Source organism: Pyrus communis, chromosome 6 (assembly GCF_963583255.1).
Source record: "Pyrus communis chromosome 6, drPyrComm1.1, whole genome shotgun sequence".
Lineage (NCBI taxonomy): Eukaryota > Viridiplantae > Streptophyta > Magnoliopsida > Rosales > Rosaceae > Pyrus > Pyrus communis.
In genome coordinates, this window is record NC_084808.1 from 26,770,733 (window position 1) to 26,785,400 (window position 14,668).

General features: G+C 36.5%; 2 protein-coding genes across 3 annotated transcripts; both read left to right on the plus strand.

The window, feature by feature from the left end:
• Positions 1-238: 238 nt before the first annotated feature.
• Positions 239-1,225, plus strand: LOC137735932 (basic leucine zipper 43-like). The gene has a single exon (XM_068475285.1). The coding sequence runs from the start codon at positions 312-314 to the stop codon at positions 924-926; it is 615 nt and encodes a 204-aa protein (XP_068331386.1). The 5' UTR covers positions 239-311; the 3' UTR covers positions 927-1,225.
• A 7,769-nt stretch (positions 1,226-8,994) lies between these two features.
• Positions 8,995-13,263, plus strand: LOC137737745 (ruBisCO large subunit-binding protein subunit beta, chloroplastic). 2 transcript variants are annotated; one of them, XM_068477297.1, is made up of 14 exons: positions 8,995-9,231; positions 9,480-9,605; positions 10,003-10,140; positions 10,396-10,491; positions 10,673-10,915; positions 10,993-11,227; positions 11,303-11,472; positions 11,586-11,663; positions 11,763-11,834; positions 11,916-12,020; positions 12,125-12,217; positions 12,340-12,432; positions 12,554-12,773; positions 12,890-13,263. In XM_068477297.1, exons 1-14 carry the CDS (start codon positions 9,079-9,081, stop codon positions 12,910-12,912), a joined length of 1,845 nt encoding a protein of 614 aa, XP_068333398.1. In that variant the 5' UTR covers positions 8,995-9,078; the 3' UTR covers positions 12,913-13,263. The 2 variants fall into 2 exon arrangements, 1 of the variants encoding a protein (XP_068333398.1); XR_011068837.1 differs by lacking the exon at positions 12,890-13,263 and having other exon boundaries at positions 12,125-12,188; positions 12,554-12,606.
• Positions 13,264-14,668: the final 1,405 nt, after the last annotated feature.

Genomic DNA, 14,668 nt, shown 5'->3' on the forward strand with positions numbered 1-14,668 from the left:
TCTAATACCACCACCAATAAGCATGGTGAAATATGATCCATGTTAAGATGCATATATATCTCTTCCTCCACATACATTAGACACATTTTCCTGTCCCGTTTCAATAATTGTCCACGCTTGCTTATGTAAGCCCCTGAAAGTGTTGCTCTTTTATTTGTTGCTAAACCTGGCCCACTTCCCTTCCCTCTATAAAACCCCTCCCACTCTTCATGCTGTCATCCCCTGCCTTGCCCTCCAAAGCACAGGTCACAGACCCTTCAACTGCAAGTCCAAAGAAACCTTAAGCAAAATAACTCCGAGCTTTGAGAACCATGCTTCCAGGTGAGATCATTTCAGGACTCCACTACTTTGAACCTGAAATCCCACTTCCAAATCCCTCTGACTTTGCCTTCACGCAGAACCAAATTCCCTCCCTCCATTTCAACACTTTGTTCAACAACTTATCCCATCAAATCCCTCCTCCTATAGGCCATGACTTCACTCAACAATCCTCCAGCCTCAGCAACAACTCCAGTACCTCTGATGACGCCGAAGAACATCACCATCTCAGAGTCATCGACGAGAGGAAGCACAGGAGAATGATATCCAACAGAGAATCAGCCCGTAGATCGAGAATGAGGAAACAGAAGCACCTCGACGAGCTCTGGTCGCAGGTGGTCCGGCTGAGGAATGAGAACCACAGCCTGATAGACAGGTTGAACAACCTTTCGGAGTCCCACGACCAGGTTGTGGAGGAGAATGCTAGGCTCAAGGAAGAAGCTTGTGACCTTCGCCAAATGCTCACAAACCTGCAGATTGGCAGCCCTTACAATATAAATGCTTCTACCTTCAGAGAGCTGGAGGGAGAGGTGCCCTGCAACACGGCTCATCTCAGAGCCGAGTCGTCGAACCAATCCATCGCTGCATCGGCCGATTTGCTCCATTAAGATAGATGAGGATCACTGTTCTCCTGCCATTGTAACTTAGCCTACTTTATGTCCTTTTGTTTACTCTAAATGCTTTCAGTGTTTTTTATCCTTCAAAGCACTTTGCCACCATCCTATCTCAACTTGGCTAATAGAGAGTCTTTATCGTATTAAAGTCGATGCACGCGAACTTGACGAGAGAGATAGAGAGAAGAGGATGTATTATATATCGCTGGTTACAAGCAAGAGTTTGCGCTTCTCGCCGCGTACACATCTGTAAAACGTACTTGCAGGTCATAATTATTGAAATGATTTTTCTTTGTAGCCCACCAAAGAAGTTGGTTGCTGAAGAATCAACAGCCCCTTCTGCTGAGAGCCAATCACGGCTGGACATGTGTCTAAGTTGTGATTTTTTTATCACAATTTGGACAAATGTTATGCTGTAATAAGCTCTCAACATGAGGGGTTGCTGATTCTTTCAACAGTGAAGTTAAATCCATCAAAGAATTATCAAACACTGAATCATTCATATCATCACTTTATTTTTTTTTTTTTTTGATATTTTAACGAAAAGCTCCTGGTACTGTTCACTTTAATGAAAAACCATATTTTTACACAAAAAGTCAATTCTAGTACTATTCACTTTATCCTTTATTTTGTTCTTATCGTTAAAATTCAAAATTTTCTAACACTTTTCATTAGTTTTTTTTTTTTTTTTTTTCCTAGTTTGACAACTGAGAACCCCACCAACCACATGAAAAATGAAATACACAAGACATTGCAGATTTAGAAAGATCAGAACAAAAGGGTTACTAGTTGGTCCTTACTAATCTACAAAATTGAAAATCTCCCATCACCACTATAAGCGAAAAATAGATACTATCCAATGTACTAAACTCGGGAAAAAAAGCGTACAAGGATCAATTCGGGCAGAACAGTCAGTAACTTTGTGGGAACAATCTGAGTGAGTCGGAGACTAGCAGCGGGAACAGGAGAAAGACAAGAAATGGTGGAGGTGGTGGAGGTGGTGGTGGTGCAAGTGGTGGCTCATCATACAAAAATGCATGACTACTATGCGAAAACTAAACATTTGAAAAGGTCTATCCACTAGCTAGCAAAATTACACCCCTCTCAGTAATGTTTTTGTTTTTAACTTTTTATTGTGACCTATCTCTGTTGTCTGGCTTTTTTCAGCCAAACCAAGCTTCCATCTTTGCTTTCGTGAACGAATTCGAAGGTCCTACCAAGAAAGCCGACGCGGAGGGTAACAGTGGATAAATTATCTATTTAAATCATATTTTGTACCTATATAATATGATTGTTGATGATTGGATTATTACTTAAGTGTTGAATAATATGTTTATTTTTAATTGGTGAATATGACGTGATTATTGATAATTGGATTATTACTAAATGTTGATTAACGTGTGTTTATTTCTTATTGATGACACGTCACATAATTTACAATTTTAATCTGAAAAATTGGTATACCTAACATTACACCGACGCTTCAGGGGTTGCTTCAAGAGTAGATTTACCTTTTTCTTCTGGAACTGTTGGAAGCACACACACATGCATTTGTCATATATAATGCAGCATTACCAAGTCCCACCATAAGTTATGCCTCACATTCTAGCCAGGCCCCTCCCTTCAAAGTATGTGTGATCACATTTCCATGATATCGTCAGAAAATAAGCACCCATACATATATATTTAGTCATGATGCAAATCCTAGTATTAATAAGCAACTTGACCTACATCTTAGTCTCGCTCAACGTCATTTGTATCAGTTGTATACAATAATATGTCACGTGATGATGCAGAAGAAAACAAATAAGTTTATATATACAACTAGTGACATCTAAGAATCTTCCGTTTGTCTATATTTTTGGATGACTTTGACAATGTTTTCATCATATAATTTTTATAAATCACAATTAAGACTACAAAAATATGTCAAACCAAATCTCTCCACAAAACCCTAACTTAAACGTCAACAGGGCTACCTCATATTCCTACTAGGAGTTGGACCATCTTTTCTTATGGATGAAAGAAACGGCAGAGACCCCCTCTTGTGGTCATCTTTTGGATGGGTCATTCTGTCAAATATCTGCTGTGGAGATTTTTGACCTTCACACATAGATATGGAACTATGGAAGTGAGTAGAAGAAACAGTGAGATAAAACCAAAGATCAAGTGCAGAGATAATAATTAAGGTTGACAAATCGAATAAATTTTTCAAAGTGCTAGTAACAGAATCCAATATACTAAATGTCATGATATAAGACGTTGGAATATTTTTTTTCAAGTATCGAATCACTTGTATTATGACACTTAATATACTGGACCGTATTCCTAATACACTGAAAAATCCCTCGACAAATGGAGTCCAGCCAGTCTCCAGTGCTACAGCTACATCAAAAAGTTAAAACCTTTGAGTTTAACATTAGTGAGAAAACCCCATTGATGAGAGACATGCATGTACACAAATGATAAAAATGATATTTTCCCCTCCTAAAGTTAGGCTTCATTACATATAAAATAAAACAATTAGGATGATGATAAGTTATAGCTAATAACTAATAATCATGATTATTTATATATTTATCCTAAAAAAAGGTATTAGTTGCAGACTTAGATGTAATCAAATTGGCTAAAACAGTTTGTTTCTTCTCTACACTTAAATTTGAATCTCTTCTTTCGTAATATCTGTCAGATTAAGATATTGCTCAAATAAAAAGATAAATAGGTGATAGCCAAGAAAACAAGAGCACTAACAATTTATTAAATGTGATTTTTGCATGAGCACTTAGGATTATTAGTGTAGAAATTGCTTTGTTTAAAAAGGAGGAATGAACTCCACTTACATATGTAATCAAACTTATCCTAATCTGTACATGCAAACAAGTACTTAAGTTGAATATGTTATCAGTATTGTCATCCTTATATTTATGGCAGATGTTTAACCATATTTGGACCAGCTGCATTGCATGACCTTAGTTTAAACACCTTTTTTGGGAGGTTTTATCTAATTTCGGTTCCAAACAAAACCAAGTGTATTTACTCCACTAATATTGCACTTTAGTACTTTTTCTTTGGTAATAACTTAGGGCTCATTTGCCAAGTATTTTTAGATGACCGAAAGCGTTTTTTGGTGAAAAATATTTTTTGAACCAATCTTTATGGTACTAAAGTGCAATATTAGTGGAATAAACACTTGAAAACCAAAAATATTTCTCTAAAAATGCTTTAAATCATTTAAAAGTATTTCTCAAATTGAGCCCTTCTTTTATGCAAGCAATATATTCGAATTCAAGACCTAGGATATTGGGACTGGAATAAATTTTCTTAACCACCTGAACTATAAATTTCATCCATACTAGAATTAACACAAGTAGTTCTTCCATTGACACCTATTCTTTTTAACGACTGTTAGAAGCTGCTTCTTTGGCTCTTTAACAAGATCCCGCTCAATTGTATATAGTTGGAGTGAGATTCATATCAATAACATATCGATCACAACATTAACAACACATACATATACATAATTGATATGTTGTTAATAACATTGCTGATATGCTATCAATATGGATCCCATCTAAGCTACAGTTGAGCGAGAGGCCTGTTTAGTGGTGTCAAGTGAAAAGAGCCCATTCTTTAACAAGGCCCTTTGGCAAACACAAACGGTCATTTCATTTGGTTTTTAAATTGAACAAGCTTGAAGTCGCCATTAATTGAAATGTGAGAACATATTTGATCAGCTCAAAACACAAAACCTATAATTTACTTGATTACATGATGTAGCAAAATTTACTAAATTAACAGAGTAGCTAGGGAAAACAGATGGATGAAATCATGGTCCAGTAGGACTTATGTCTTGTGTGTAGATATAGTCTGTGTGAGCAACCATGGACCTTCTCATCAAACACTCTTCACTGTTTAATCCCTTACAATCAGCCTCACCATCCAGGCTTCCTTCCTCCTACAAATTAAAACAAAAACATAAATTTTAATTAATTGAAATCAACATGCACCAGGATTAAGATTAACATGAGAGAAAAAAAAGAGTAAAAGGGTAATTAACTTAGGGAAGTGATTTCTTCTATCTCATTTTCTCCTCTACACTATTTTTTTTCCATCTTTTTTGTTGAATCAAAGGAGAATCGAGAGATGGAAAGAAAGAAAAGAGTGCAGAAGGAGAAAATGAAAATGTGTAAATCACTATCCTTAACTTACAAGTGATGAAGATCTGATGGCCATATAAGAAGGAGAAGCACCAGCAGAAGATGATAATGATTCATTTCGACCAGATACAGGCAACGTGGAGGCAGCTGGGATTTCTCTGGCTTCTGCTCTTGAAATATACAATAGAGAAAAGGCCAAAAGGAAGAACAAAATCTGGGCATTCGCCATTGTTTTGGTCGCAAAAGCTTCACAATTTCAGCACAGGTTAATAAAAAAGCTTCCTCCTTTATATGTAAGTATTTATGGAGAACAACCGAACCCTAGAAATTTAAATTGGGTTTTGACTTTCAAATTTTCATAGAGTAAAGGGGCAATGATGGAGTGATGATTTTGTGAGCTGCTGCCATGAACGAGATATTATTGTGCACTGCTGCCTGCCTGCCTACTGTATCAGAGTGCAGAAAGTCAAGACGTTGCCGTTACCAATTAGTACAGGTCAATACTGAGCCTCTTTAATTTCTTCTTCCTCCTTGGAAAAATCACCATTTAAAGACATCATTGAAAAGCGTTTCTTCTTTTTTTATCTCCATCTGATTTGTTTAGTGTGAGTTTGTTTGGGTGACGGGGAGCTAGCTGTACTGTTTACCATGCAGCTGCAAGTGTACTTGTGTAAGATCAAGTCACATGCCTTGGCATGCATGTGATGGACACCTGTTCATGTTGGGGACATCTTGGTCACCTCCTTCAAATAATCATTATACACAACTAGACAGAGAAGCTTTGATAAGGTTGTCTAACTTGAAAACCATTGAAATTAGTAATCCGAGATAGAGTCTCATATTTTGTTGAGATGTCTTTAGAATGAAGTGATTAAATTTCTGATCAAAATTTATCTCGTAAAAATAGCATATCGTCACATGATTTTACTAATTCACATGATATAATAAATATCTTGATGAATAATGGATTTCAAATTAAAATATATTATTAGTAAATATATATGGGTTCAATAACATTAGTGAATTAGTTACATTACATGACACCTAATTCATAAACTAAACCCTTGGAGCTTAATCCTGTACCTAATGTGATTATCCTAATGGTCAAAGATTACTGCCTAAACCCCCACAAGTCCCTAAGCAGCGTGCAGTGATGAGTGAGCCTTTCCACATTACCAGAGCTGGTAATTTAATAATCATACGGATAATGGTGTTCTTCAAAACATAATTAGTAATATATAATGTGATTATCGGGAGGGACGTCACAAAACTGTCGACCACGTTTGTAATCTATCGATCCCAGACCAAGCAAATACAAATTTGTGATTTCCTTCACTACTCACTAGTTTTGTCCCCTTGGGGCCAAATATTATTTTAGTGTACAATATTTATTTAGTTCCGATTAAAAGAAATTATAATCACACACATTTTGTCTACACACTTTAATTCAATTTTGTTTGTTGTTTTCGTTTAATTAATTCAATCTAATATTAGAAAAGGATCATTTTGGTTTTGGTCTCTAATCAACTTAATTGTTAGACAGAAACCTTATTTGTTTAAATATTTTGATCGGGATCCTTAACATTATTTAAGATATTTAACTCATGCATTTATGTGTTTAATGTCCCACAAATTATGAAATTTAAACAAATTCAAATAATATTTTAAAATATAATAAATACTTCAAAATAAATAATAGAATAATATTGTTCTTCACAAAATTATAGCAAAGAAAATAATGTACCCACATAATTATTAACATATTTTAAAAAATAACTATTGATATATTTTAAAACATAAAATAAAGACATATAATTAGTATGGGTACATTTAGTAAAATTAAAAATGGGTACAAATAAATAAAAAAATATGGGTACAAATACAAATAAAACTTAAAAAATATGGGCACAAAAAGAATTTAATATATGGGTACAAATTAAAAGTGAAAAGAAAACTGATACACATATAAAAAAAAAGGTTGCAAATTAAAAATAGGTACAAAATAAAAATAAAAATATATGATAAAAATTTTAGAATATAAATATATCAAATGTAACATTTCTAACACTAAATGAATATAATTAGAAATAACAAATATTTTATTATTGAAATAATTAATTATGTTTATTAATACCTAGGAACCTTGATAAAAAAAAAATTTTAAAAGTAAAGTTTTAATCAATGAAATAGCAAAAAAAGGGATGTAAACTTAATTAATAAATGTGTATAAGAAAAAAATTACGGGTGGTTATCATTTCTCCCGCTTAATTGTCATGTTTTTAATAAATAAGAAATGATCAGTACTTGCATCCACTACGTCCATGAATATTAAGCTGGATGCAAGTATTTTCCTTAAAGTGATTAAGGGTTTTATTTAGCAATTGGTAGATAACCCTAATGAGTAAAGCATTCTTCTCCATCCCATTTCTTTTAGAATTCGAACACTTTCTCTTTCCTTAGTGTAATTTAGATTATAAACATGGTTTATATTAAAAAAATTAATATTAATTTTGCAATTTCTTACCGCGAACATTGCAGGACTAAACTGATGGAAAACTATTATTAGCAAAAACATGGTGGATGTATCTTATATGAAGCATTCAAAAGACATAAATAAGAGAGCTTCTTCGGGAAACATGATTCCCATTTCAAAATCATGATTAAAATTAAAAAAGATAAAAGATGGTGCGTCATTTTGTTACTTGTTTAGACAGATTATGCAATCGAGGCCCGTTGACTGTGTACTGTATGGCTTTGACCTGACAACTCCCTTATTTGGATTTGATTCTTTTCACCCACCAATCAGTAATTTAATCAAGTGATATTTTTGTTTTTCATTTATTCAAATTGACATGACATGAGTTCGGGAATGAAGCTTATAATTCAAATTGTTCAGAGTGTCTGTTTACGTTAACGTTCAATAGTGGAATGTCAACAAATACTAGTTTAATCAGCTATTGATAAATTGATAAATAATGAAGTTTAAGTGGTTCACTTTCAAAACTATATTACGTTTACTGTAGTGATATGTATATATTTGATGTGTGATTACAAACGCGCAATACAACAGTGTAATATTTCTCTTCTTTTGTGTGTCTAGCCATCTATAAGGGTTACTTGACCCTGTGAGCCCAAAATGTCTTGTCTCTCAAGTACTCCACCACCCTAGCATTAAATGAAGTGACATTTGTTTAGGGACATGTGGAGATAAAATGACATTTGTTTAGGGACCGCTAGCAAACACATATTGAGCATTTCGCTTGGCCCTGAGCGACCGAGAAAGAACTTTACCGAGCACTAGGTCTAACAACCCTTCATATACTTCTGCTTTTGTTGATGGCCAAAGCGTGGCTTAGAGTCAACATCTGAGTAGGCTTGTCTCTAGGACTTTGTGTCGTAAAATTGTCAATTTTGCCAACTTGCTTGAGTGGTTGAAAGTACTTTCTGGTTAAGCGCTCGTCTTCTTTGTCAATAATTGATCCAAACTAGCAAGTGGTCACTTTTAGCAATTGTTATTCTGTCCTTATGATGGTCCTCTGTCATCTAATTCCATTGGGGTGGCTCATAGGCGCAAGGCCTTGATCTTTTATTCCTCTCGCGGACTCATAATGAGTCCAACTTACAACCATATACCATTTTAAGGTCTAAAAGGATCCTGCGTTAACAGCTCCTACCACACCCAAAATTCTGTTTTTGAATTTCTCATTTCCGAATATCATTTGTACAAGAAAAACATGATACGAGTTGAAATGGGTTGGGAGTGGGCTCACTGGGCTTGGGCTTACCTTGACTGTGGGCCGACTGAGTCTAGCCCAATAAGTTCTAAGTTTGTTTTTTTTTTTGTCCTCCTCATATTTTTCCCGTTAGAATTATTCTCTAGTCTTCTCTTATCCTCCAAACAAAAACTTCATCAACTCTCTGTTGAAAGTTATCTCCAAAATTCCAAACTCTAATGATATTTTCGTAATTCCAGGCTCAATTGGGGAACCATGGCATTTTCTCCAACTCCCATCTCTGCTTTTTCCTTCACCAACATTCAGAAACTGCCCAAAAGGCTCTCTCCACCTTCTGCTGCCAACTCAAAAGGCATACCCAAAGACCTCATCTTTAACCATGATGGTTCAGCTACAAAGAAGCTTCTGGTACCTGTCACAACGCTCTTCAATTGGTGCCCCAATTTCGGATGGAAACTTACCTACACCTAGAATGTCACTGTAGCGGTTTCTCAAGCCATACCATGCGTCTTAAATCTTAACTTTCTAGTGTGAGTGTGCGTAATTGGCTTGGGATACCGACACAGCGTAGGTAATTTCTCTCCGGAATTGGGGCTTTGTTTGGGTTGATATGAAGTGGGTTATTTTAATGGTTGAATTGGTGGTGGTGGTGGCAGGCAGGGGTGGACATGGTGGCAGAGCTTGTTGGAGTGACATTGGGTCCAAAGGGAAGGAATGTGGTGCTGCAGAATAAATATGGACCTCCCAAGATTGTCAATGATGGTGAAACTGTACTCAAACAGGTATTGCACGCACAACCCACACATTTGTCATCCCTTGCTTTATCATTAGCCATTTGTTGGTTTTAGAGACTAATCACTTGGTAATCAAAGTTAATCAGACTTAACACAAGTATTTGCATCAAGAAAGGAGCTTTCTTGTTAGTGAACCAAAATGTACAGTAGCTTTCATCAAAATTATGATTTCCCTCATCAGCTGCTTATCAATCACGGATTTATCTGAATTCCATTGTCTTTACATTTTGCTCCTGGTTCACTACACCTGCATTTACAGCTACAGTCTGAATAGAAATTGTTGCTGCACAATGAATACGTTGTTAAGTTTTTCGTAGTTACTAATACGAGTGCGAAGGTATGTATCTCTTTTCTTAACTGGCTTCATTTTCCGTTCTTTCTTAAGATTGAGTTGGAGGACGCTGTGGAGAATGTTGGTGTTAAACTGGTGAGGCAAGCCGGCGCGAAAACAAATGACCTCGCAGGAGACGGTTCCACTACAGCTGTAGTTCTTGCTCATGGTTTAATTACTGAAGGTGTGAAGGTATGAATCTGATGCCATCCATTGCTTTGTTTCTTGGACTAGAAGAAAGAAAGTACTTATTGTGATGGTTAAGGATCCTACATTGTTATAGAAAGGCTAGGTTGTTCTTAGATGTCTGTGACAACTGAGCTAAGCTGCATCGTATCCAAATACTATGTTTAATACCGCTATTAAACATGTTGTTTAATGGAATGCAAGTCGGCATTCAATTAAACCTTGGCAACGTTTTTGTATTGTACATAAACTCTCTTCTAGGTTACTGCAGCTGGCATGAATCCCATTCAAATTGCTCGTGGGATTGAAAAAACCGCTGTGGCCCTCGTTTCAGAACTCAAATTGATGTCCAGAGAGGTAACCAGATTTGTTTTCCCTCTTCTAATTGAAAGATTGAAAACCCTATCGATCCAAGCATTATTCAAAATCATGAAAAAAGTATAGCGAAAATGAAGACATTGTATTAGGCTGTACAAAAACATTTGAAGAAATATTTTTTAGTTAATTCAGTTACCATCCTACATATATTGCTATGCAGATTGAAGATCACGAGCTAGCAGATGTTGCTGCAGTTAGTGCAGGCAATGATTATACAGTTGGGAAAATGATTTATGACGCTCTTCGTCAAGTAGGAAAGAAGGGTGTGGTTACCATTGAATCAGGGAAAAGTACAGAGAACGACCTACAAATTGTGGAAGGAATGCAGTTCGATCGTGGATACTTATCGCCTTATTTTGTCACTGACCGGAAAAAAATGATAGTGGAGTTTCAGGACTGTAAGGTAAGAAGTTCACGTTACTTATGGACTGCAATGCTCTCCGATGAAGTAATTAGACGTCATAAATTCTTTGTTTGCAGTTACTTTTGGTTGACAAGAAAATTACACACCCAGAGGAGCTGTTCAAAGTATTGGACAATGCAGTACAAGAAAAGTATCCTGTCGTGATAGTTGCAGAGGGCATTGAGCAGGAAGCTCTGACTCCAGTGATCAGAAACAAACTCAGGGGTGCACTGAAGGCAGCTGCTATTAAGGCTCCTGCCTTTGGCGAGCGCAAAAGCCATTACTTAGACGACATTGCCATTTTGACTGGAGGTAGTAGGTTAAACATCGAAACTCAGATATTAAATGAGCTCCGGCACAGTTCTTCACATTGCATGTATTTTGCAGCAACGGTCGTGAGAGATGAGATGGGCATTGTCCTATATGATGTTGGGAAGGAGGTTTTGGGCACTGCTACTAAGGTTGTGATAACAAAGGATTCTACATTGATAGTTACCGATGGCAGCACCCGGGAGGCTGTAGAAAAGAGAGTTTCACAGATACAAAAGCTTGTTGAGGTACATCCGACATCTCTTGGCACTCTTCTTTATTGCTGAAGTGTAGAAGGAACTCGACACATCGTTATTTCCTCTGTCAAATACAACACAACTAAATTTTTTCTTTTTTTCAGAATACTGAAGAAGAATTTCAAAAGAAAATATTAAATGAAAGAATAGCAAGATTATCAGGGGGAATTGCTATTCTGCAGGTAATGAAAAGCTTAATGCACTTAGACGTCTTTAATCTGAATGCCGGGAGCCTGACTTTCTTTCAAGATGACATATTGGTTCTGATAATTGATTCATAGGTAGGAGCACAAACACAAATTGAGTTGAAAGATAAGCAACTTAGAATTGAAGATGCTTTGAATGCAACCAAGGTAGTTTCCCACTGTTCTTATTTTCGTAAGAAGTTGAATGCCAGTCGATAATGGTTGTTTTCTAACTGGATCACAATATAGGCAGCTATTGAGGAAGGTGTGGTAGTCGGCGGTGGCTGTAGCCTTCTGAGGCTCTCTAAAAAGGTGGATACTATTAAAGAACTTTTGGATAATGAAGAACAGAAGGTACCTCCCTGCCACTCCATTTTTAATCATTTCGTGCTCAATTCATGCTGTTCAACCTGTTTTTACTAAGTTTTCATAGTGGTCGTTTATCTGTGTTTGCGCAGATTGGAGCGGAGATCTTCAAGAGAGCTCTAAGTTATCCTGTAAAACTGATAGCTAAAAATGCAGGTGCAAATGGAACTGTTGTAGTAGAGAAGGTCTCTGCATGTTAAATGCATTTTCTTCTTAAAACGTAATTTTAGATTTTGTGCATTTGTCATGCCTTATGGCTGGATATCTTGAATCAAACTGTTCTACTGAGACTTGTTGAATTTTGCAGGTTCTGTCTAACGATGACATGGGGTACGGATACAATGCTGCGAAAGACTGCTATGAGGACCTAATGAAAGCCGGGATCATGGATCCGTCAAAGGTTTTGTAACACTCAATGACTTTGGAACAAAATTTCTACACTTCATGACATAACTAAGCTACAATCCTGCGGCATTTTAAAGGGTTATTCAACATGAAAACGGTTCCTTATTTTTGGACAGGTAGTTAGATGTTGTTTGGAGAATGCAGCATCAGTGGCCAAAACTTTTCTGACTTCGGATGCTGTTGTTGTCGAAATTAAGGAAACACAGCCCATCCCAAAAGGAATGCCGCCAAAACTGCCGGATATCCCAAGAATGCCTCCACCACCACCACCAGACCTGGCTAGTATCCCAAGAAGAAGAAGAAGGGCAGCACCACCAATGCCCATGCCAACCACAGGTAGTTCCTTGCCTTTCCAAAGAAGGGTTTTTGGTTTCTATGGTTTTCCTGCTTCTCATTGATGTAATGTGGCTGTTGAAGTGACAAGAAACTAATTCAAACGTCTGATGATTCAGGTGCTGGGCCCTTGGGCTTTTAAAGAGGGACTTGTAGCCGTATTGGTGAAGAGCACGCAATACCTGAGGTTCAAAGTTCGATTTTCTCCCATCCGTCAATAGTGCTTGAATATAAAGAATGACTGTACAATGTAAATAGTTTCATTGTCCATCTAAAAGTCTGCAATGTGGGAAGAATGCCACTCGATGTTCATATGATATACTTGATTGTTTTTCTGTACAAGATTGACGCGTCATAGGCATTGATCTTTTTGTCCATGATCAAATTTATCATTAATTATGAGGTAACTAGTTAAATGTAACTTTATCTGGTACCATTGATGATGTTTATATCGTTTTTAATAAGTAATAAAACTGCTATCGTTGGTTTAAAATAATTGTGACCATATCTAGTAACATTGTGAGGTGGGGTGAAATTTAAAGGCATGGTTCCGCTTGTTTGTGAGAGCTATCATGCACATAACATGATTAGATGGCCATATTGATGATTTGATAACAATAATAAGTGAATTTCACACTTTTTTTCCTTTCACTTCTCCGTCTTGTCATATTAGAAATTAATTAATCAAACGAAAAGTAAGGGAAATACAGTTTTACGGTATTGACAGCAATTTTTAATACCTCTACATTTTGAAGAGAGTACGATTTTTATTTTGTTAATATTAATAATTTATCTCAATAATACTATAGTTTGTGAAAAACGAAAAATTGAGATAAAAAAATGAAAAGAATGAGAATAGAAGAAGAAAGTAGTAAAGATCATTGGCGTTTCTCATCTGCGGCAAGAACATGACACGTGCAACTGCAACAACATCACAAAGCACACCATCCCAAAAACTGGAAGTCCCCTCTCCCAAATTCCCAGAAAATTTCTTTGTATTTTTGCTGCCGTTCTTTCCTTCTTTCACCTCCTCAGCTTTTGTATAAATGTCGTCGGAGCAACGCGATCCTCTCACAAGGTGAAATTAGAAAAAACCCCAATTCGGATCTTCCCGCTTGCCAATCAGGAAATAGAAAGATGTTGATGATGGGATGGAGCATCCAGAGCTTACTGGATTTGGCGGTGGCCGGAATTTCAATGATGGTCGGGTTGGGGATCTTTGCGTTTATTGCTTCTATCCTTTGCTCTGCCGCGTTCTTGCACACCGCCACCGCCAAGGACGTCTCCTCTTGATCCACCCATTACTTGAAAGGTAACCGTTCCCAATTTCAAATTGAGATTCAGCTTCACTTCGGCTGCATAAATCTTGATCTGGGTATTCATGAATTGATGCGATCCAGGTTTTATCTCCGTCGAGGTGAGTTTTTTTGTTTGATTGATGATGTTGAATTGGTAGGCTTTTTTTATGAACTTTTCTTCGTGATGTGTTTTATAGGTTACCGTAGCATACAGAAGGAATGACATGGTTGGCAACGAGTTATGATTCAATTCAAATGTAGCTCTGATCAGTGGTTCTGGTTTTGAAGATTTTGTAATTTGTATCCATAATAATTGCAGCGAGGTTGTTCAATAAAAAGTCTCCTCCTTTGTTTGAAAAATGCAAATAATGTAAAAGTGATTTCCGCACTTCTTTTTTCTCGTTATGCACTCGCGTTTAAAATATGCGCACCATTTTTGCCATAAAATACTTCAACATTTGTCACAAAACTGTACTTTCTAACAGACGCTAAGCGCTACGCGTGAGTAATGAAACAAAACACAATGATTATGTGAAATTACGAGTTATCATGTTTTTCTTTTGGTTAAAATTGTGTTTTTTAAAAAGCGCTAGTAAAGAA

Coding starts and splice junctions, on each gene's coding strand:
- LOC137737745 (XM_068477297.1), top strand. CDS start 9,079: ATGGCATTTTCTCCAACTCCCATCTCTGCTTTTTCCTTCACCAACATT. Junction 12,021..12,124: donor TGGATAATGAAGAACAGAAG/GTACCTCCCTGC, acceptor GTGTTTGCGCAG/ATTGGAGCGGAGATCTTCAA. Junction 12,774..12,889: donor AATGCCCATGCCAACCACAG/GTAGTTCCTTGC, acceptor CTGATGATTCAG/GTGCTGGGCCCTTGGGCTTT.
- LOC137735932 (XM_068475285.1), top strand. CDS start 312: ATGCTTCCAGGTGAGATCATTTCAGGACTCCACTACTTTGAACCTGAA.